We start from the raw sequence: 23,251 nt of genomic DNA on the forward strand, positions 1-23,251 counted from the left end.
AAAAATAAAAAACTGAGTTGGAAACCCTGTCCGAGAAGTGTTGGAAAATGTGGCGCGAGAATTTAAAAAAAAAAAACCTAAGAATGGGTTTCTACATATCATTTGGAATATATTACAATCAAGGATGCTTTTGACTTTCTGAAACATTTCAAAATAGTGACTCTTAAAAATTTTTTGAATTTGATATATTTCAAACGGCACCAAAAATATCTCTTCAAATAAAGAACAATTTAAAAAAAGAGGTTTCGCATAAATGTGGGTTTACAATTATAATAGCTTATAGAATAAACATCATCCTATTTGCAGTTGTTTCTGGTAAAAAAAAGAGAATCCCGATCAAGAAGCCCCAGGATGACGCGCCACGCCAGGAACTGTACGGCCGGAGCCTTCTACACGTACAGCGAGAAGAAGCGCGACGCGGCCGAGTCCGGATACGGAACTAATGCTCAGAGGCTTGGCAAGGACTCGGTGAAGTCCTTCGACTGCTGCTCCTTGACGCTGCAGCCGTGCCGACACCCGGTCATCACCAAGGACGGCCACCTGTTCGACAAGGAGGCCATCCTGCAGTACGTCGTCACCAAGAAGAACGATTACAGCCGCCGACTGAAGGAGTACGAGCGCCTTCGCCAGGCCGAGGAGAACGAGGTCCGTGTGGAGGCCAAGAAGAAGCAGAAGGCGCGCGTGGAGAAGTTCGTGAATGGCGAGAAGCCGGCTAGTCCTTCCGCATCCGACACATCCACACCCACACCATCCGTTTCCAACATGGCGAACGGCCACGAGAAAAAGCTGCCCAGCTTCTGGCTGCCCTCGGAGTGCCCCAACGCCGGCGTCTCCAAGGCCCAAAAGCCGGATTCCACCATCTACTGTCCAGTGTCGCACAAGCCCCTCCGCGTCAAGGACCTGATCGATGTAAAGTTCACCCTTCTGCGGGATGGGGACTCCAAGAAGTCGCTGATCGCCAAGGAGGCCCGCTACATGTGCCCCATCACCCATGATGTGCTCTGCAATTCCGTGCCCTGCGCCGTGCTGCGTCCCACGGGCGATGTGGTGACCATGGAGTGTGTGGAGCGACTTATACGCAAGGACATGATTCACCCACTCACCGATTGCAAGCTCAAGGAAAAGGACATTATTCCGCTGCAGATGGGCGGCACCGGATATGCCTCCACCAATGGAAACCTCCAGGGCAGGGAGAAGAGACCCATGCTACAGGTCTAGAGAGGATTTTTAAAATCTTATTCCGATATTATTTGATATTCAAGTTTAAAGATTAAATGATAGTGTTTTTTGTATAAAACTATCATGCATCTGTCATACTTCATCATGCAACTATCATTTTATATCGTGAACTGTTATTCATAATGCATAATATATGCATACTATAATATTATAATATTATGCATATTATATTACGCATATTAAATATTACATTATTTGACATTCATTTTTAAAAATTATGAAATCATTCTTCCATCATGCAAAAATAATGTTTAATCATGCAACTATGACATTGCATCATACATTAATCATTCTTCATCAAGCAACTAAGGTCAAGGACACAAGGTCCTTTCAAACAAATAGATATAATTTTTCCAAAAATATATATCTTATATATGTATACAAATCCTTAATAAATCCAGGCTTTATATAATGTAGAAATATATAAAATATATTTTTGAAGAAACCCATAATCAAGAATATTTCCATATTATATATTCTTTGATATTAAACCTAAAGAAAAAATAATCCCATCCCCAAACCTCCAAAATGAAAGAAAATCTCATACTTTTGCTAATATCTTCATGAACTTTATTTGTTTGGCTTTATTTTATTTTTTATTTTTTTGATTCTTTAGTTTTTTTTTGTTTGTTTTTTTTTTTGTTTTCTGTGAATATTGATACTCATGCTCATCAACATTTCGGATATGTCAATAGGTTTTGAAACAACTGCTTATTGAATGTTTACGAATAACAGCAACCACCTAGGTAGGAATACACGATTTGTAATTTCAGTATAATAATATAGCTATTAGCTAGTGGGGGAGGGAGGGGAAGGGATCTATTTACAATGGTGTACACTTTTATAATTGGTTTGTGTGATTAAAAAACAGAGCACTCGCCACGAAACGAAATCACTTCAAATAAATAAATAATATTTGTATAAATAGGCGAAATTACAATTGGAAATTTGGCTAATGAGAGGTTTACACTAACTAGGCTGTATGTAATATGTATAATATAGTAATATTTAAAATATTTACACATAATTTAGATTCAATAGATTTAAATAAATACAACGAAATATTACAAAAATACTTAGGGGGGGAGGAAATAAAATGCTTATTGATTGTTGGCTTCTCTTTTTACGTAATACTTATCATTGAGAGGGGGCTTCTTTTGTAATACTTAGTTTATAGTACAATTATATATATGCGATTTTGATTTCTACGTCTCAGACACCCGCCAACAGAGTGTCGTAACTCCTTGGGTCTCTTTATGGTGGCGGCACACACAATGCACTGGGATTGTCTCGAGTTGAGTTTTGGTTTCTAGGGTTGTTGTTCCTGCGGCTTCCGCTCCGGCTTCATCAGGTCACCGACTGGTAACAGTTCAGATTGGCCGACATCCTGCCCAGGGCGGCTGCCATGCGGTTGGGCAGCCGGCTGAGCTGCTCCTGCAGATTGGAGGACGACTTGCCACTAGAGGAGGCCTGCTGCTGCTGCTGTTGTTGTTGTTGCTGCTGCTGCAGCTGGGCCACGACCTCGGCATGCTGGACATAGGAGACACGTATGTTGACGGCCTCGTCGTCCTCATCCTCGTCCTCGCTCTGGCTCTCCACGTCCTCGTAGTAGGCGAAGCCCACCTGTTGCTCCGCCCGCTATACGTCCCCGTAACAGGGCACCGGGGTGTTCAGGTCGCAGGGCTTGACGCGCAGCTTCTGCTTGTAGTGGTACTCCTTGAGGTAGCTCTTCAGCCGTCCCGGCAGCTCCAGCTGATTGACGCCGTCGTAGTTAGTATTGGAGACGATGGTGGCCCGCGCCAGCTGCTGCAGGGAGAAGGTCTGGCGGCGGTGCAGGGGCATAGTGAGGCAGGGCTCGAAGAACATGACGCAGGCGGGGTCCTTGTAGTGCTCCAGGAGGCCCGTCACCGTGGGAGCCGTGAAAACGCACGGATCATGGCAGTCGAAGCTGTGGGGAGATGAGGAATCATTAGTACCTGATGAATACATTCCTCGGGATGTCTCTGCTTACCTGAACTTGTGACCACTTTGCTCGATGCGGGCATGCAGGGATCTGCCGTACTTGCGGAATGTGACCGAGAAGAGGAACTCATCCTGGGCGGAGTCGCGCAGAAGGAACGTGCCTTCCGGCTTGCCCTCGAGCAGATGCTCCGCCTCGTAGCGGTCCATCTTGCCCCAGTAGAAGCTGCTGTTCGTGATCTTTTCGAGATCGGGCACCAAGCAGTGCATGAAGTCGATTTGCGAGTGCACGGTCACGTTGCGGATCGAGGACGAGGATGCTGGTGCGTTGTTGCCCGGAACGGCTACCGTCATGGGGCGCGGCTGGGGCGGGGTGATGGGCGTTTGGGGGTCCACTGGCTCCGTGACCACGGTGACCCGTCCGTTGGGCGACTCCACGACGAAGCGCGGCGACGTTATCCTGATGATCACCTGGTGATGATGGTGGCTCGCATCCGGCACGGCCACCGAGTTGCGCTTCCTCTGGCTCTGTAACCTCTGGCTGGGCATTGAGGAGCTGCCACTGACAGACCCCAGGGTAGCCGGTGTCGACCGGCGATCCACATTACGGGCTTTCCGCGATACAGACGCCGCACTGGCGTCCTTTTTGCTTGAGTTGGAGGAGTTACTGCCACTGGACGTGGGCAGCATGTCCCTGAGTCCCCGGAAGGCATCGCGACACTTGCACTTGCAGCACCGCCGCTTGGAACCGGAGGAGGAGGCCGCCGATCCGGCCACCGAGGATGAGACTGAGGCTCCCATGGACACTGTTTTGCTGCTGCGACTCCGACAGCAACTGTTGTTGGAACTGGTTCTGGTGGCTGCTTTAAGGAAGAGATACGATTTATGAGTAAGTTTTGGGGAATTCCTTTTGATTTTTGAATGGAGCACAGAAAGAACTTTACACTAACTATCTTAGTATAGCTACTATATCTTTTTAAATTAAATACTCATTTAATTGAGTAATCTTATGATTTGTTTATTTTGAGATTCAGATAACATCGGATGCTTTATTCACAACACTTTTGGATTCTATTTTTAGTAATCACAGCTCGTGTTCTCCTGTTTGGTTTAGCATCTTTAAGATACTTTCCTTCCAGGCACTTGAGATACTTGGGTTTATTTAATTAACTCCAGTTGCCTCACTTGAAAAGGCATTAAAATCAGCTTAGCTCGCTTTGATTATCAAATTCGAGTGGTTGTGAAATTAACTTTCATTCGTCACTGAACTTTATCACTAAATTTGAGTTTAATTTCGATTTTTGAATTTAAAAAATAGTCCTCATGGTTGTAAATATTCTTTCTGTGCACTGTTTTTAATAGAGTTTTTAGGCTCTTAATATTATTTTTTAATTTTTTTATTTATTTTGAATTTTTATGCCCACCTTGCTTGGTTGTGAGTTGCGTTCCCGTCGACAACATGCCGCTGACTGGCAGCGACTCGAGCACCTCGCAGTACTCAACGACTTCGGACTCGTGGTTGCCGCCGCTGCTGCGACGCCGACGGAGCAGCGACTCATCCACCACATCGTCGTCGTCGTCGGCGTCGTCTCCGACGTCGGCTTCGATATCGTCGGATGTGGGTTTGGGGTTGTTGGTGTTGCTGTTGCTGTTACCGTCATGCAATTGCAGAGTACTAATCGCCGCCCCGACGCTTCCCGCTAAATTGTTGTTATTCACGGACTGTCTCTCGGTTTTTGGCGCTTCCGTTGAACTGCCGGCAGTTCGATTTGACACCACCCCTACCCCTACCCCCACACCCAGTCCAACACCAACACCCACATTGACGATCTGGCCATTTGCATTTAGCGTGTCCGCAGACAGCGAGGCGGCACCTTCCGTCTCCAGGTTCGTGGAGCCCTCCTCTATCACCAGCCGCTCCTCGGGGTACTGCTGCTCCACCATCGGGGCACCTGCATTGCCGTTCTCCATCTTGGCCAGCTGTATCTTAATGATGATCTGACGCACTTCCGCCGGCGAGCTGCTGCCGAGCTGCTCCTCGGCCAGGCTAATCGAGTCGAATTCCTTGATATCGGTGCTGGAGGACCTGCTGTTGGCTCGTGCAGTTGGCTTGCTGAAGTGATGACCCATTGGAAGCTCTGAACGTGACAGTAGATTCCTTTAGGGCTTCTGAAAAGGCAAGAGTGTAAGAGGTTAGTTAGTACTATCCATAATAGTAATCTATAAGATATATACTAGGAAACATGAGCTCATTCACAAATAGATTATATGAGCAAATAGGCGGTAGCCTCTATTATCTTAGCTTAGGTAACCATTAGGTATACCATTAGGTAACGGAATCCACTCCCTTACCCACCCGATTACGGATTACTATTGACTGGCCAAGTTAGCAGGTTCCAGAATTAGAGTCACTGGCCGGGAAGAACGAGTTTTGTGCGGCGTGAGAAGCGTCTTGGTGTCTTGACCTACAGCACAGAGTCATCACTTGGTGGGGGCTTCACCAGAGCACTTTTAATTGCAGAGCCAGACTGGAGAAGATTGTAGTATATGGGGGACCCATTCGGCGGTCAAATGAGCAATTAAATGCAACTCTGTCTAAGTACTGATTAATGGTGCTTCCCCCCCTCTGCGAAATGGCGCCTTGGGGGAGGCCACTGCCGCAGAACTCCCCCACGAACTGAGTCACGAGGAGAATGAATCCCATCAGGCAGATGATTATGGGACGGGGATAATGATAAACAATGGCGCATTCCAATCCCACGCACCAGTTCCCCCCCAGAAGACTAGCAAGTACCGCCGAGTACAAACACACTCTAAATTATAATGGGCGCATCCTATTTTTAGACTCCTCACCCGCGAAGGCTGCCTAGCTGATGAAATCAATGGTCGGGCACTGAGAATACGTCATCTACATATTTGAATGCAGTGCCAGTCCCAGTGCCCGTCATGTGACTATTGGGTCAACTCGGGTTATCTGGGGAGGGAAACGAGAGGCCCCTCGTTCATTCAAAAGTTGGGGAATTATTAACTGATAAGTTCCATTACGATTCGAGGGGCCCGCCCTGTTTTCCAAGTTCCGATCCGATCCGGAAAGAACGCTTCTTCGACTGACTAATGGGTTTACTGGCGAATCCTTATCACCCACATACCCAGATGTGTCATCTAGCTCCAAAGTTCCGTGTAATTGGTGGCCTGACAACAGGCAGACGAGACGCACAGGTTACTGAGGTGACTCACTCTTGGTAGGAATTCTTGGTAGTTACCCGAAATTGGACCAATGAGCAATAGCTTTGGGCTTGCGGTTTGGATTTATTCTCCATGTCTGTCACTAATTTCCTCATAAAAGCCCCTACATTCGTCCTACACATAATCAGAAATATTTCACAAGAAATTGTTTTTTAAATCAAAGTCATAGATTGGGAGAAAAAACCCTATATGAGTTCTTTTCCAGTAAATACTTATCAGCATTACCACGAACTATGTGAGTTTTTCGGAAGTCCAAGTATTTAAATTTCTTAAAAATTCCATTACTAATTAACTAGACCATAAATCATACAGAATTTGGAATAATGGGGGACCTTTCATAAATATTGTTTATCGGTTGAGTTAATTGAGGATTTCTGCGGAGAAACTTAATCAAGAGGTCTTAATCGAAGACTTATCAGTTCCTAGAATGGAATCTCGCAGATTACAGAATTTTCCATCCCTCAAGATTTGAATTCAATGGAAAGAGGTCATTGTAGAGCCATGGACATGGTAACCATGTTCGAGTACACTATCACTTTCCCCCGGGGTTCTTCGTATCACCAGATTCTGTGACCCCAGCGCCATGGTCTGCTGTCAACCCATGGGCTCAGTGCTTTCCATGGAATTCCCTCGTGTTAATCACCTAACGAGCAATATGTGTACGGGCTTGTTTGAGGGCCTAATCAAACACTCGAACCACTCGTCGAACCCTTGTCGAACAATCGAGGCAATTAACAGCGCATATATACATATCATATACATATATATATATTTTCACAATTTTTCCCAAAAATGGTGGAGAAAACATTAATGCCACTTCCCGGAAATACGCTACAGTAAAGGTAAACAGTCAAAAATTGCAGCTTTTTAACGAGAATCGAAAAATTATAAATTAAGTATTTAGCTGGAAAACCCTCCATAGGTGGGGTGGTGGGAGGTCTGGGGTCTGAGGCGATTTCATTCAAATTATAGACTAATGGACTCGACTTCGATTTGTATTCACCGTTCGGCGCGAGTAGTGCCGGCTGTCTAACGGTGATTTGCACACACTTATAGATACAGATACTTAGATACTTCGTGCCGCACGTGCTGGATCGATTTATCGTACGATTTAATCAATGGAGCGAGTGAGTGAGTAATCACAATAAGTATGACATGATCGTTCCCCTTCCCGATAATTACCAGAGAGTGAGTCTCCTTCGCATTATCGTATTTATATATACGACTATGATGAAATACAAAGCCCAGAATGGCAGAATCGCTGACTTGAACTCGAGATTCAACTTCAGATTCCGAGAGACCCGCATGAGACGACCAGCCAGCTAACAGAGTTTTTCAATGGAAATACCAAAAACTGAGCTCAGGCCGGGTTTAAAAAGAGGAATATGTGGTCACAATACACTGCCAGAAAAAGATTCAGCTTCGGAGAGGCAGTCTATAGAGACAAGAATCTGGTTACTGGCTTTTCTTTCAGTGCCTCGGTAGGCAGTTTAGGTAGCCGAAGGCGATCATGAGTCACAGGATGAGTAGCAGCAGGCCAGGCTGTCCCAGTCGAGGGCTCGTCCGTCCAGGCGAACTTGCCGCCCTTGCTGCCCCGACAGCTGAGGAGCAGCCCCTCGCCTTTGTTTGTTTAGGGTTTCTTGGTATCTTTTGTGTTGTTGCCACGCGGGGCCATCCAACCATCGAGCAGCTGAAGTTTTGCTGCAGACAATGCGAAATTTCGTCAGAAATCCAAATGCGGATAGTGATCTAATACATAACTTGTTCGGGGTAAAAATGTTGATAAATGGCATGGGCATGGGGTAAGGGGCTGGGAGAAAGAAAGCCAGTTCACCGGCTTGACTAGCAAATAAGGGACTCCACCAATAAATAGGGGGGATTCACCCATAGCCCAAAACCAGATTCCAAATGAAATGTATGCGGAATTTATTCAAATCTTTAAAGTAGAGCTACTAACTATTTTTAGACAATATTTTAATTACAAGTTGGTTATACATATTTTACATGTGAGTATGAGAGGTAGGTCTGGGAACTTCCAGCTATAATGAGCTCATAACTGGTTTTTTTTTTACTTCCAACTCGAAACAATCCAATCTTATTATCTGTAAGTGAATAATTTTTGTACATGGACCGCGCCCCGCCAAGGTCCGTTATTAAAAAACCATTTGGAGAGGTGGAGTGGAGCCCGGGAGCTTTCAGTAACCTTCCCACCAACTAGCTGGCCTGGCCTGGTCTCAACCTGGCCCACTGTACATATATGTGGGTATTATGTTTTACGCAGAAATTGTCACAACAAACCGGCAGCACGAATTGCGGTCAACGGGGCGTATGGGGGACAAGTGCAAAAGCATCTCGGGCCTAGACGAATACGGTAGTGCTCTTCAAAAAATCAAAAATTTCTAAAGAAAAATACTCCCAAAACCCGTTAACATTATAGTCACGAATTGGTCATAAAGTCCTCCAAAAAAAAGATTCAATATTTATGACGAAAAGTATGAAAAAGTTAGCATACCCTGTTGCCAAGCGGAGGAGGCTTCGATGAGAGAAGAAACCCCAGACGGGGGGGGCACAGGGCGTAGGATTTTAAAGCGAATTCAATTACTTTTTGTTGTAGCCGACGTGGCTTCTTTTTTTCTCGTTTTTTTAGCTTTTTTGTTTCCATTTTGTTTTGCATTTACTGGGAATTCGCAAATGAAGTTCGCTTGAAAATAAAATCACATGCAAAGCGGAGCAGTAAAGTGCCAAGAGTGGGATTGGGGGTCTGGGGTCTGGGGACTGGGGCGAGGAGGAGGCCGTCCTGAGAAAGTGTATTTCATTTTGATATATTTTTTCGCAAGAAAATTGAAATGAGATTTATTTATTACGTTTTGGGCTTCGGATTCGCAGCCAGCAGTCCGTCCATCCATTCAAAAAAAAAAAAAAAGTGATAAATAAACAAACGGTTCTCATACTTATACGGAACTTTAATTAGCATTTCCAGTAAAATCGGCCCGGGCACGAGCTACATACATACATATACAGTGGAAGAGTATCTGTGTGTACTGATTATGGTCTGCGAGATCTTAAGCGGTGTACCTAGTAGTGGGCAGTAGTAGTAGTAGAGTATCTCCATTGACGTAAGAAATTATTTTGTTTATATTACGCTCCAGAGCCAACTCTCTCCCTCCCACCAGAGGCTCTGTTATCACAGGGCAGAGTGGGAGCACACTACCTACACACACACACACACACACATAGGTGTTGATTATCTAGGCCCGAAAACGATAATAATGAAAATAATAATATTAACATTAAATGCGAAAAGGGGCGATTTCTTGGAAATTGGCACACAGAGCGCGCAAAAGGCTCTCCATGATAAATCCGGTGGTGGAAAAATTCCTGGAAAATATGCACACGGTACTCACATGCCCGGTGAAGTCATGGAGTTCTCTGTCAGTTCACCCAGCCAGTCAGGCAGTCACCCAGTCCGTCTGTGAGTGTACGGTTTTCTGATTAAACGAAAGCACTAACAAAAATTCAAGTTAATTCTTTTGCCCCGGGTCCCGGTCCCGGTTTTTTTCAGGTCCGGGTTAGACCGAATGGTTTTCTCTTTTCTATTTATGCTGGTCGAAAAATAATAAAAAGATGGTTTCCCTAGATACTTTTGTGCTCGTGGGCTCCTTTTGTTTGGGTTAAGCTGAAATTATGGCCATAAGCTGCCAGAACTTGGCCCACGAGATTTGTGTTTTGGTTAAAGTCCAGGTCGCTGTCATATCGTAATCGTATCATCTTCTGAATGATAAGGTCACTCCCGGGGAGATAAGGTACATACATACGAGAACTTCACGGGAAAAGATAGTCACGGTGGCCGCGTCTGAAGATTAATGGGAATTTCCGGTTAACGGAACACCAAAGCCCGGACACCAGATTACAATAGATTTACACTTGGAAGTTGAAGAAGGGTGGCTTAAGCCCAGAAGCCCCGCTGGGGAACTAGATCACAACAGGCCTTAAAACCGTAAACCTACCTTTCAATTGAGGTAGGTTTATGACTGCTTCGGGCTCGCAAGGTGTACCTGCGTTCAAGACTATTGGTGGACTGAGCCGGAAAGTGGTCAAGAAACTTAATTATATCAACTGATACGGGTTGTAAGTGTGTGATTGAATAGAGGCATTAAATTTAGCGATTACGGAGCCAAGACGACCTTTGCGTAGACTATCAGCAGTTGAGATTATATAGGCTTCTATAAAAATTCATTGATAAATTACTACGAACTGCAAAATCAACAAACTAGCCAGGCACCCAACGCCCACAAACGCAGATACAGATACATATACAGATACAGATACAAAGATACACACGGGTACCCGCTTATCAAACGAAACGTTTGCAAAGTTGAAACGAAACAGAATTCTAAGAACAATCAAAAGCATTTCGTTCGCCTTTTCCGCAGAAAAGCAAATATGTAGGTAGGAATGGGCGGTTGGGCGGTGGGATGGCTTAGATAAGAAGCCAGGAGTCGGGGGTAAGGTCAAGAGATATTATTATTATGATTGTTATTGCTCATAACTTTGCTTTGCTCGACAAACAAACAGACCCCGACCGTGTGCATACTGCGTTTCGTAACTCGGGCACAAATAGACATAATTTACATAAGCCAGACTTGAACTGGTTTTCGGTTTAACTGGCTTTTGTTCGAAAACAATATATTTGGGTTCGACTTTCAGGGATGTGACAACCCTGACACTAGAGACATATCGAGAGCCATATCGTATAGATTAGAAAACAAACTATAGCTATTTCCGGAGACTTGATGGGTTTTCAATGGAAGCTACTAGTAGTCGTAATATCTCGGGAAAGCTAAGAATAAATGTTATATATGTATGTACATATTATTTTCCCTCGTAATTACGTGCAATTAATATAACGATTAGATGGAATTTCAGGGGAATCCAGTGTTAATAATGGCGTTTGGTGGCTTTTGAAACTGTAAATATGGTACAGGGCGAGAGTGTTTTTCCGTTAATTGCCCTTCTCCGTAAAAACATCTCATTCTCCACTCTCGCACACACACACTCACACACACAATTGACTGTTTTGCCCACATTTCACTTTTGGCATTGCGTTTCAATTGAACAAATTCACGCGAACAATTAACAATAAAACGAACAAAATCAAATTTCCAGCGAAAAATCTCATCAAAAAAAAAAATAAAAGGAAAACAAATAACAATGGCCGAGAGATGAAAGAGGCGCACCCGGTGGAAGGGGAGGGCAATAGCCAATAGTCAACCTTTGTGAGAGCATTTCTCCTGTGAGAGTGGAGAGTGGGAGTGGGAGTGGGAGAACACTATGGCAGCTGGAACTCCCTCAGCAGGAGGCACCTTTCGGTTGCTGGGCAGACTATTTGGCATTTCGCAAGATCACTTACTCTCTTCCCGCACCCCACCACTCTAGCCATGCTGTGGCCAGCTGCCATCTCACTTTGGCTTACTGGGAAGAGCCAATTAAGCAGCAGCCCCCTTCCCCCATCCCCACCACTCTCGACTGCACTTATCCTGCTCGAAACTGTTTCACATGAAAAGCTATTAAAAAAAATTGAAAACGCTCTCAAGTTTAATACGAAAATTCAAGGAAATGAGCGGAAGAAGATGGTAAGAGCGGGTTTTTACCAAGAATAATCAAAAAAAGTGCACACACACACACAACAACCAACAACAACAACAACAATTTGACGCATTACAAACGAAGTTAATAACACCTTTTCTTATGAAGGGTAACAGAGCTGATGTTCCGATGTTCCTCTCTCACCTCACCTCACCTCTTCACCCCTCCCACCCACCGGCTGTTGTTGCTTTTCCTGCTATTTTAGTTGTTGTTGTACGGCTTCGGCCGAATTGGTATATCGGTGTATTGGTATTGGGATTGACTTTGGTGTATGGGTGAGAGGAGTACAAGTACAGTGGGCCCTTTAACTAAAAGTGGAGATTCTTGTATAAAAAATGATATATTTTAATTTTTATTCCATAAGATTTTATTCAAACAATAAGCTCATATTTAATTTATTGACAAGTTTCATTGGAATGTGAAAACTTTCCACTTTGGGAGCATCCACTGTATCCGCATCTGCTAGTACTCGAACCTGTATCTGTGTGAGACCAGCTTCAGCTTGGCTTGCGGTGTTAAATGTTTGCAGCAGCATTCATTCAATAGCCCGAACCACCAACAACACCAACAACAGCAACAAGCACAGCAGCTGCCAACATCATCAGCACTCACACACACACACACACACATACTGGGAAACGAACCACTCCGCTGTCCTCGTTTGGGTCGCGTGTAGTGGTAGTATCTGTGAGTACGAGTATCTCTGTATCTTTGTATCTGCCTCTGGCTCTGGCTCGCTCGCTTGGGCTGTCTGTCACTTCTCAGAAATCGGTCTAAATTAGAAAATGCGTTTCTGGGAATTTCGTATCGCTCTTTTGGGCTCACAGCGCGACTACAGTGAAAATATAAAACGGGCAACGGGCCAAGGGGCTAAGGGGCGACATTATTACATTACGACAAATATTATTTCAAGAAATACATATTATATATTTACGTTTTCCCCCCACAATTTGCCACTTCCCGGAATGCCTTTTGCTAATAAATTTATCAATGGCATTTCACGACAATATATTTTATTAAATAAACAAAAGCAAAGTGCAAATAAATAGCGAACGGCAACTACTATGTATCTGTCATTAAATTTATGCAAGGCAAACGGATTCAGGGAATCCAATTTAAGCAATCAAGAAATATTCATTCCACCCAGACCCCCCTAATTTTGACATTTTGGCAATTATTTACCTCTCTCTTGATTTGCTGCCCTCTGCTATTTTCGGTGCTCCGGTTGCTTTCAGCTAGTTGGCGATTTGTTTCAATTTATGCAAAGTGTAATTTAAGCATATTTTAGTTTGATTTCCCAATCTGCTGCTCACAGTAGTTTGCTTTTCTTGAAATTGGAAATTTTTGTTGGGACGACGACGTCGAGACACACACAGATATTAACACACAATCACACACACGCACTGCTTTTCACTTTTTTTGTGTAATTAAACGGCAGACTGTGATTGCACTCAACGGATTGTCTGCTCGTCAATGTTGCGATTCCATCAATTTATGCAATATTCCTCGACGAAACACGCACGGAACGGAAGTTTGTTGTATCTTCAAGATTGAGTATCTTGTATCTTTTACCGTCGCGTTCGTGAGTTCATCTGCCATCGGAGGTGTGCTCAGAAATCGAAGGTGCCATGGGGAGAATATCGATTACAATTACCAGGGCTGCAGTAGAAGTCTTTCGATAACAAGCTTTTCCATCCCTAGCCGGTTTGTCATTAGCGGTTAGATATATTTATATTTTTTTGTGAAAATTTTATTAAATAGATTAATTATATCAAGAATGTATTTTATTTAAGCTAAATTTACATATTTTTATTAAACAAGTTTTCCTAAATTTATTAAAATTTTAGCGATAACGATAACAAGTGCTTAGTCTAATAGCCCGCCTAATTCAAATATCTCCCTTATCGAAAGACAATTTACGTCAGGCTAAAAAGTCAACGGATAAGTTGGACCATATTTACCTTCTTCGAGACAATATTTGATTATTCGCAAAATAAATAGACTGATAACGGCTAAATTATACATTAAATAATGGGCCATTGTGATGAACTAATCTCAGCGGGCGGCTGTCCACCCGCCGTCACATGGACCGCGATCCAGATAGTAAATATGTCCAAATGCATATCTGGAGAGGCTGGATAGATGATAGTCTCCAGTGATCCGACTTAGTCAGTGTCAAGCGGTCAGGCAATCAAGTTCTCGACTAAGCCCCCACCGCCGACGATCGCTGCAGCGGCCTAATTCAATTAAAATTAAAACGCAAATCTACGCCACCGAGTGAAATTGCCCCAAATTCCCGGCAATTATTGTAGGTCGTGCACACATCTGCGTGGGCAGATACGTCTTAATCTCCGTCTCAATCTAGACCATGCAATCGGACCCCTCTGACCTGGGAGCTGCCGCTGTCGAAGAATCCATTGCCATGCACCGCTCCACGTCGATGCCCGTGAAACCGAAGCCTCTGGAGCAGAAGCCCTTGCTCCGGTCCTCCGAAAAGGAGACGGTTAACGCAGCGGACTACTATCCGGAAAGTCCGGGCTTTGTGCGACGTAGAAAGTCCAAGGCAAGCCCCGGAGATCAATTAGAAACGCGCAGCGAACAAAAGTAAGGAGATCTCTTTACAAACTCTGATTCTTTTGGGTCTAGTCCTTCTCGGGGTAGATCTTTTAATAAATAAGATTATTAGAGGCTTTACAAACCTTTCCCTACCTCTTATAGCTTTCCCTGCACCCATGACTGGGCAGGTAGTACCATAGAGCTGACTCCGGATGTGGGCACCTCATCCTCTGAAGGTATGCGCCGCACTTTGCACCGAGTGATGGAGAAGAACGGGAAGGAAAACGTCGTTTTCCGTCGGATACCAGAGAAGTCCTGGCGCTACATGCGCGACCTAGTCACCACGCTGGTAAGATCCATGTTTGGCCATAAGAAACCGCCACAGAGTGTCCCCAACACCGACGATATGTCGGGATTGGATGTCTATAAAATAACGCCAAGCATTCAGCGGAAACTTGACGAGCTAGCGAACGAACCGCCGCACCACAATCATCACTTGTTGAAGCCTAATCCCGGCCAGGGCGAGCCCGTCACGTTTAGCATTTAGTTCTTTAATCCATTAACCGAACCATGACCCACTGAAATACTCATGCATATTAATAAATACGATATTAACCAACCGCATACCTACTTTCATTGCCAAACTGGGAGTTCGCATAGTCCTAATCGGGGATCCCTTACCTCTCGCACAGATGGAGCTGGAGTGGAAGTACATGCTGACCTTGTTCCTGAGCAGCTACTTCCTCAGCTGGCTGCTCTTCGCCGTGCTCTGCTACGTGGTTGCCTACTCCCACGGCGACTTCATCTTCGATGCTATTACAGGAGCCAGGATGGGCGAGGGAGAAGACCCCTGCATATACGGCGTCAAGAACTGGGTGGCCATGATAATCTACTCGGTGGAGACGCAGACCACCCTGGGATTCGGCGAGAAGTACGCCAGTGAGGAGTGCCCGGAAACCATCTTCCTGTTCGTAATGCAGATGCTGAGCGCTGCCCTGATCGAAGGCATCATGGTGAGCGTAATCTACGCCAAGACGGCGCGCCCGGCCAGGCAGATGACCAAGCTGAAGTTTAGCGACAAGGCGGTGGTAAGTCAAGACCCTAATCTCCACGGGGATTAACAGAAAATCAAGCTCCTGTCTTCCACAGATTTGTTATCGCGACGGGCAGCTGTGTCTGCTCTTCCGGGTGTGCGATCCCCGCGAGCAGCAGACCATTGAGTCCAAGATTCGAGTCTACATGATCGTGGATAAGCGGTGAGTCACTGTCGCATTTTCGGGTAGGCACTTCCTACCAGAGCTATAGCTATGACGTAGTCCCCTTAAGTGAAGCACGACATTCAGATTAGTGAGCAAATATTAGGCATCCATGTAGTATAGTTCACCTTTCCGAGTAGTTTTGCCGATGAAGCTCCCATCTTATCTTTCTTGGCAGCACGCGCGAGGGCGAGATTATCAAAACCCACACCGAGCTGAAGCTGGAGGGGAATGGGGAGCAGCTGATTGTCTGGCCCGAAGTTGTTTGCCATGTCATCGACAAGACGAGTCCGCTGTTCCAGTTCACCACCGCCAAGCTCTTCAACGCCGCCCAGTTCGAGCTCTATGTGTCCATTGTGGGAACCTCCCCAGCCACGGCCCAAATGACGGAGGCCAAGACATCCTACCTGCCCCGGGAGATATTCTGGGGCCAGCGATTCGTCAACATCATACACTACGATGCCCAGAACGAGCGGTATCTGGTGGACTACGAGAACTTCAACAGGACCATTTCCGTGGACATGCCGATGAACCTGCCATCGAACGAGTATCTCAAGTTGGAATACCGAAAGTAAAGGGATATTATATACATTTTAACCACTTATTTAACAACATTTATTAAAAGGCATATAAATAACATATATGAAGATCGGCAAAATAAATAGATCCTTAAAATACACCCACAGGGCGGGAATCTTATAAAAATTTCGATGCAAGGGTCTTCAATAACCAATAATTTTAAATGCCCTACCCAAGAGGCTATGGGTGTCCTCTCCTTCTCCTTAACGGACGATAAACTGTAATCCTTGTGCTTTTTAAAACTATTCTTCACAGGATTCGGTTCTCTCGCGCTCCTTGTAATACTTAAGTTCGGCCTTTAGCATTTCGTTCTCGTTCTGCAAGCGCCATAATTCTCGCATGAAGCTGTCGCCCCTTAGAAGTATGTCCAGGGCATCACGGATGTCCTGCGTGTTATCCATGTGCCGCTTTGATAGTTCGGCCATCTGCTCGAGTATGTTCTTCCGACTCCGGTCGCTGAGATAGGCCATTTCCTGTTGCAGGTAGGCACGCGTCTCGTCGACATTCTCCTTAAGATCGGCCAACTCTTTTCGCCAATCCCCCTCCATTTGGGAGGACAATCCGCTCGAAGATTTAGCCAGCAGCTGCTGGGGCTTTAGCTTCGGATTAGAGGATTGCGGCGTAACATTATCAACGCGCGGAGTGCTGTTCCGACTGGCTGAGAGCATGCGCAGCCGGCGCTTCAGTTCGACGTCCGATGGGGGAGGATTCTCCTTATCGCTGCCCGCGCCTGTGCTGCTCTCAACGGAGCAATTGGCCGACTGTTCCTCCATGTGCTCGTCCGTCTCCGTGATCTTCATTAGCTTAACCTCTGCGGAGATGTTGCTACGATCCTTGAGCGGCCCACTAAGTGTTTCTGCGGGGATTAAAAGTAAACTTTACTTCGTATTCGTCAACTAATGGAAAACACTTACGTTGAAGTGACTCTGCGGTGGAGTTGTTGCCCGAGTTGTCCGTCGAGTTTAGGACCGATCCGCCCACTAAGCTCTGACGCTGGAGAGTTTCATTCATAATGGGCTTACGGTTAAGGGTGTCCCAGTCAAAGCTATCCCTGTGGGAGGTACCCAAACGGGTGGACATGCGATCCACTGCCCTGGGTCCTTGGTTATCCAGAAAGTCGCAAAAGGAGTCTCGTTGTGGACGAACGGTAGCTGGAGTAGATATCCCATATCCCATGCTGGCCATGTTGTTCAATTGCTGCTGGGTGCTTAGCAAGTTGGCGGCAATCGACTTCCGCAACTCGTCGCTATGTGCCCGCTCCACACGCGGCGCTTCAGTGGCCACTCCCATCACATTTCCGGAACTATTCAAGCTGCCGTTCTGAACGTTATCTTCGATTTGACCGGGCACAAAGGCCACCCGAGTCACGGCTCCTTCGTGGACGCTTTTCACAGCCAACGGAGACTTGGTGCTTCTCATATCGTAGGCCAACAATTCGCCCTTTAGGTTTCCAGCGCAAAAGTAGGTTCCGCATTCGCTAAGAGCCACCGTGGACAAAGGATGTGAGAATCCCAGGCGATCGGTGGACGCTTGCGCCCGATTCTTTCGGATATCAAATATATTAATCTTGCAGTCGAATCCCACGCTGACCAGCAGGTTGGGTAACGCGGCACACATGCTGATGTCCCGGCAGGGGGCAGTGTGAGCGTCTGCGTTGAAGATCTTGCGCTTGCTCTGCACATCATAGACGTAAACGGCTCCCTTGTACGAGGCGATCGAGAGCTGGAATCGCTTGCTGGGATGAAAGCGCACTAGGGTGGACCTGGAAAGTCACGCATTGAGTCATTAGTCTGCGCCCTGCTCCAATCTCAGCCACTCACTCGCTATCCACTGTGAAGGTGTTCATCTTCTGTTGTGTTTTGGTACCAAATATATTGATGGATCCTCCCTCACGAACAGCGGCTATGTACTCGTCGGAGCAGTTATAGTCCATGTACAGGACTGTTGTGCGTTGTGGGTCGGCAGGAAATCTGTGGATCAATTGAGCTGTTCGGAAGTTATAGAGCTTCACACTTCCGCTCTGGCCCACTGCGATTTCGTCGGATGTTTGTTTAGCACAGGCCACACAGTACGCATTGTCGATGGTCAGCTTACGGACTCGCTGAATCTCCGGGCCTGTCGAAAGGATAATATGTTAACTTAGAAATGTCAAGAAGCAATAACACTCTGCCCACCTTTCTCCTCCTTCTCCCTAATCCGCATCACCGCCAAACCCGCCATCTTATCCACCTCCACAAAAACACGTCGTTGGCCATTGAACTGGAAATCCGTGGACTCTCCACTCGTGTGCGCAAACACCGACTTTGTCTCCAAGTCAACAAAATCTGACAGCACTGTCTTCTTAGAGGTCGATATTAAATGCATTTTACCCCAATTGATTTTCAAACGAAGCCGGATTCAAATTTTAGAGCGAACGCTACTTGTTGTTGCTGCTAGAGATGCGACAAAGCCGATAGTCCGCCGATTCCTCCACGGATCACCTAACTGGAATCTGTACAAAATTTGTTTTGAAAAAATACTTTTACAATATTATGTTATTTATTAATATACCTAAGCTAAAGATTGAAAAGTGTCAACCTCCTTATTTTCTCCCAATAACCCAACACATTTGACTTATATTTCAACATCTACAATGTGTTTTGTATATTCCTGTTCCTATTAAACTGACTCCAATAAGCTTGGGGAAAAAATAAATATTATATGTAAAAACGTAAATTTATATGTGGACATAAAGTTGGCGGAAAAAAACATTGGCAGGTATTATAAAATGTATTCAAAATGAGATTTTACAACACTGAAACTAAAAAGAAGATTTTTACAGCACTGAAATATTGCAAGAAGAAGACAAGCAATCACCTGCATAAAAAGGAGAAATAATTGTCGAGAAATGTTAAAGAGCTTATAGTCTGGCTGGAAGCGTTGAAATGATTCGGGGCGACCAATAGGAGCATTTAGAGACCGTATCCCCCCAACTCGCCTCCGCAGCAACGGGAGTCGGGACAAGGCCCTGTAAAAACACGGCAACACTGCGAATTGTGACACACAGAATCACACACTAGCGCAAATACGGCGTAGAAAGTAGAAGCAACAAAAACAACGAGGAGCGGAGGCCATCACCTGCTGGAAAAATGGAGGCGGACGGGCTAACAAACGAGCAGACGGAGAAGGTGCTCCAATTCCAGGATCTCACCGGAATCGAGGACATGAACGTGTGCCGCGACGTTCTAATCAGACACCAATGGGATCTCGAGGTACAATGACTGGGCGAACATCGGGGGCAAACATATGTCACAGTCGTGGCCACCAAAATGGAGCACACAACACGATAAACTTTCTAAGTCCTTTTTATCTTTATTTATTGACTTTTGCACTAAAATACCTAGTTCTTTTGTCTGTTTACGGGCGAGTTATTTAATGTATTTTGTATCATCTGCAGGTGGCCTTCCAGGAACAACTAAATATCCGTGAAGGACGCCCCACCATGTTCGCCGCTTCAACAGACGTGCGAGCGCCAGCTGTGATCAACGATCGCTTCCTACAGCAAGTGTTCTCGGCCAACATGCCTGGCGGCCGGACAGTAAGCCGTATTCCCAGTGGGCCAATTCCCCGCAGTTTCACTGGACTTTTTGGATATGTGATCAACCTCGTCTTTCAATACTTCTACTCCACGCTATCGAGTATTGTAAGTGCATTCATCAATATAGGTGGTGGAAATGAGCCACGACTGGTCACAGATCCGCTAGGGGATGTGATGAAGTTTATCCGGGAGTACTACGAAAGGTACCCGGAACACCCTGTCTTCTATCAGGGCACTTATGCCCAGGCTCTGAACGATGCCAAGCAGGAGCTGCGCTTTTTGATTGTTTACCTGCACAAGGATCCCACAAAGAACCCCGACGTTGACTCGTTCTGCCGCGAGACGCTCTCCTCCAGATCAGTGATCGATTATATCAACACACACACCCTATTGTGGGGCTGTGACGTGGCCACTCCGGAGGGGTACCGTGTAATGCAGTCCATTACTGTTCGAAGCTATCCACTAATGGTGATGATTAGCCTGCGGGCGAATCGCATGATGATTGTTGGTCGCTTTGAGGGCGACTGCACGCCTGAGGAGTTGCTTCGCCGCCTGCAATCTGTGGTGGCGGCCAATGAAGTCTGGCTAAGTCAGGCGCGCGCGGACCGACTAGAAAGAAACTTTACGCAGACATTGAGGCGCCAGCAGGATGAGGCCTACGAGCAGAGCCTGCTGGCCGATGAGGAGAAGGAGCGCCAGCGACAGCGGGAGCGAGATGCTGTTCGGCAAGCGCAGGAGGCGGAGGAACGAGCCCAACGTGACGTGGAGCTGCGCAAGGAGGAGATAGCCCGACAGAAGATCGAGCTAGCGTCGTTGGTGCCATCAGAGCCGCCGTCCGATGCTGTGGGAGCCATTGCCGTTGTCTTCAAGCTTCCCAGTGGGACCCGCCTCGAGCGGCGTTTCAATCAAACTGATTCTGTAAAGGTAAAGTAGTGGAGTTAAGCACCTTTAAATTGTAATACTATTTAAAAATTTCGCAGGACGTGTATCATTATCTCTTTTGCCATCCCGCTTCGCCGGATGAGTTCGAGATCACAACGAATTTCCCGAAGCGGGTACTCTACTCGAAAGCTGACGTGGACGCCTCTGAGGGCGCCGCCAACGAGACGCTGAACAAGAGCCTCCAGGATATGGGACTGAAGAACCGAGAGGTGCTATTCGTCAACGACCTGGAGGCGTAACCAGAAACTCGTGACCAGACCACCACCACCTATACCACATGATAGAATCGTCGTGTTAACCAGCTGCAGCGCATTACCAAAACTTGAACCAAGTTTTAAGTAGTCGTAGTCAACGTCCAAGTCGGAGGATGAACGGAAACGGAAAGAAACTATTCCTAATTTATTCATGAACAGTAATATAAATAATTGTTTAACAATTTTAGGTTGATTTTCTTGTAATCTATTCCCACCCACCCGTTTATTCCACATAACTCACACTCTCGAGCATAAGTAAAATCCTTTGCAGAACAATTTTCGTAAGCCTCATATTTACTTTAAAATTTTCATAAGATTTTTGTTATGTTAGCTATACTCTTAACATCCCGTTAGCCGAAATAGAAGCAGATCTTATTTTTTGACAATGATTTGAAAATAATCTGGATATGGTCGAAATAAACAAACTGAAGTGTTAATTCCTACTTTCTAATGCAAACCCTAAAGAATAAAAATGGACTGCAATCTTATGTTTCATTAAAATCATTGGTATTCATTAATTGTTTCCATATTTCATTTAAGATGTCTGATGTATATACCCGTGAGCTTTACGAGTAAAGGGTATAAGCTTAAACGAGCAAGTCTGGCAACGCCCAAGCGATTTGTTATCGATAGCCATAAGTTTGCACGACGCATTAAAAAGGGTTATTTTCCTATGCTTTTATCCAGTAAATATTACAAAAAAAAATCATATTAGGAAAATAAATTTTAAAACCTTTAAATTAATGCTTTTGTTTATGTATTTTTTCCAACAGAACATTTTTTTGTGGCAAACATTTTCGTGAATCACACACCCATCTCCAAATTCCCATAGTCATTTGCTGACTAACAACCACACAGACGACTAGTCGTGTGAAAATCCGAGTTTACGCTGGAATTTATAGGTTCGGAAGAGTGTAGTGATAACGAGGACTCCTACGACTGGATAACCACTGACGAGAGGACCCTCTTGCTACCCAAGAAGAGTCGCAATTCGAGAAATTCTGGCTTGGGGCCGAAGATTCGGCAACTGACTTCTAATCTACTGAACGTGGAGGAGGTCCGGGACATAGCACGCGGACTACGTCAGCCAATTTACCAGAAGCTGTTCCAGGAGGATAAAGATCAAAGGAAATTGAAGAGAAATTCAAAGACCATGTCGGCACCCTCGACTTCATCTGTGGGCGATGCTGCGGCCGCCCTTTCTGGCAATCTTCAGTTGCCCCCTCTGCGCACCCTGGATGACTTCATCCTGGGATCGGCACGCTTCCAGCTGCCCAATCTCAAGGACTTCGACAAGTGGGGCAACCGAGTGGTGAAGAACTTGCTCTACTACCAAACCAACTACTTTCTGCTCTTCCTGACCATCTACGTCCTGATGGTTGTCTGCAATCCGGCCAAGATCATCAGTGGCCTGATCGTCCAGGCTTTGATCATCGCTGTGATCTGGCAGTTTTTCAGTGGAAAGTCCAAGTCGAACTTCATCGCTAGCCGTTTGACCGGCGGAAATGCAAACGCCGCGGAGCAGAACGCTCAGCAGAAGTGGTACATCCTGGCTGGTGCCCTTCTCGGAGGATATCTCTTCCTGCACCTGATCAGCGCTGTGCTGCTGACCGCCTTCACCCTTCTGCTGCCCATCTCGGTGACTTTCATCCATGCTTCTCTGCGGCTCCGAAACATGAAGAACAAACTGGCCAACACAATCGAAAGCTTCGCCCCATCCACGCCCATGGGATCCCTGTTGGACGCCTTGAATGTCCGGGCCGACGGAGTACTCAATTAGGATTACCCGGCCAACAAATTCAACTACCTGTACGACACATTTAAAGTCACGTTTTTCGCCAATTACCCTTGTTGATCTTTGCAAATTTACCGTATTATTGTATTCAATTAGATCTTTATTTTTGTAACAAACTATGATTTTATTACTCAGATATTACGATAATCAATAAAGTTTTCCCAGGAAATATGTTGTGTTAGAATCAATATGGCTTCAAAAA

General features: G+C 45.6%; 6 protein-coding genes across 8 annotated transcripts; 4 read left to right on the top strand and 2 right to left on the bottom strand.

Annotated features, from left to right (window-relative positions):
* The first annotated feature begins 118 nt into the window (after nt 1-118).
* On the top strand, nt 119-1,576 carry LOC108132363 (nitric oxide synthase-interacting protein homolog). Its single transcript, XM_017251762.3, has 2 exons — nt 119-255; nt 307-1,576. Exon 2 carries the CDS (start codon nt 352-354, stop codon nt 1,216-1,218), a length of 867 nt encoding a protein of 288 aa, XP_017107251.2. The 5' UTR covers nt 119-255; nt 307-351; the 3' UTR covers nt 1,219-1,576.
* A 207-nt stretch (nt 1,577-1,783) lies between these two features.
* Nucleotides 1,784-13,696, bottom strand: Socs36E (Suppressor of cytokine signaling at 36E). Of its 2 annotated transcripts, none has more exons than XM_017251760.3 (4): nt 13,273-13,696; nt 4,623-5,367; nt 3,251-4,061; nt 1,784-3,187 (listed from the first exon to the last, which is right to left on the bottom strand). In XM_017251760.3, exons 2-4 carry the CDS (start codon nt 5,326-5,328, stop codon nt 2,878-2,880), a joined length of 1,827 nt encoding a protein of 608 aa, XP_017107249.2. In that variant the 5' UTR covers nt 5,329-5,367; nt 13,273-13,696; the 3' UTR covers nt 1,784-2,877. The 2 variants fall into 2 exon arrangements, with proteins under 2 accessions (XP_017107249.2, XP_017107250.2); XM_017251761.3 differs by having other exon boundaries at nt 3,251-4,058; nt 13,273-13,695.
* Nucleotides 13,697-14,199: 503 nt separating this feature from the next.
* On the top strand, nt 14,200-16,581 carry Irk3 (Inwardly rectifying potassium channel 3). Of its 2 annotated transcripts, XM_070276767.1 has the most exons (6): nt 14,200-14,398; nt 14,456-14,694; nt 14,809-14,995; nt 15,339-15,734; nt 15,796-15,902; nt 16,081-16,581. In XM_070276767.1, exons 2-6 carry the CDS (start codon nt 14,459-14,461, stop codon nt 16,475-16,477), a joined length of 1,323 nt encoding a protein of 440 aa, XP_070132868.1. In that variant the 5' UTR covers nt 14,200-14,398; nt 14,456-14,458; the 3' UTR covers nt 16,478-16,581. The 2 variants fall into 2 exon arrangements, with proteins under 2 accessions (XP_070132868.1, XP_017107221.2); XM_017251732.3 differs by having other exon boundaries at nt 14,203-14,694.
* Nucleotides 16,475-19,143, bottom strand: Grip71 (WD repeat-containing protein Grip71). Its single transcript, XM_017251730.3, has 5 exons — nt 19,032-19,143; nt 18,656-18,972; nt 18,302-18,596; nt 17,396-18,243; nt 16,475-17,337 (listed from the first exon to the last, which is right to left on the bottom strand). The coding sequence occupies exons 2-5, from the start codon at nt 18,843-18,845 to the stop codon at nt 16,724-16,726; spliced, it is 1,947 nt and encodes a 648-aa protein (XP_017107219.2). The 5' UTR covers nt 18,846-18,972; nt 19,032-19,143; the 3' UTR covers nt 16,475-16,723.
* A 132-nt stretch (nt 19,144-19,275) lies between these two features.
* Nucleotides 19,276-21,742, top strand: Faf2 (Fas-associated factor 2). Its single transcript, XM_043213836.2, has 3 exons — nt 19,276-19,732; nt 19,918-20,982; nt 21,039-21,742. The coding sequence occupies exons 1-3, from the start codon at nt 19,610-19,612 to the stop codon at nt 21,237-21,239; spliced, it is 1,389 nt and encodes a 462-aa protein (XP_043069771.1). The 5' UTR covers nt 19,276-19,609; the 3' UTR covers nt 21,240-21,742.
* Nucleotides 21,743-22,065: 323 nt separating this feature from the next.
* Jwa (PRA1 family protein Jwa) lies at nt 22,066-23,218 on the top strand. Its single transcript, XM_017251734.3, has one exon. It carries the CDS (start codon nt 22,408-22,410, stop codon nt 23,032-23,034), a length of 627 nt encoding a protein of 208 aa, XP_017107223.1. The 5' UTR covers nt 22,066-22,407; the 3' UTR covers nt 23,035-23,218.
* Nucleotides 23,219-23,251: the final 33 nt, after the last annotated feature.

This window comes from Drosophila bipectinata, chromosome 2L (assembly GCF_030179905.1).
Source record: "Drosophila bipectinata strain 14024-0381.07 chromosome 2L, DbipHiC1v2, whole genome shotgun sequence".
Classification (NCBI taxonomy): domain Eukaryota; kingdom Metazoa; phylum Arthropoda; class Insecta; order Diptera; family Drosophilidae; genus Drosophila; species Drosophila bipectinata.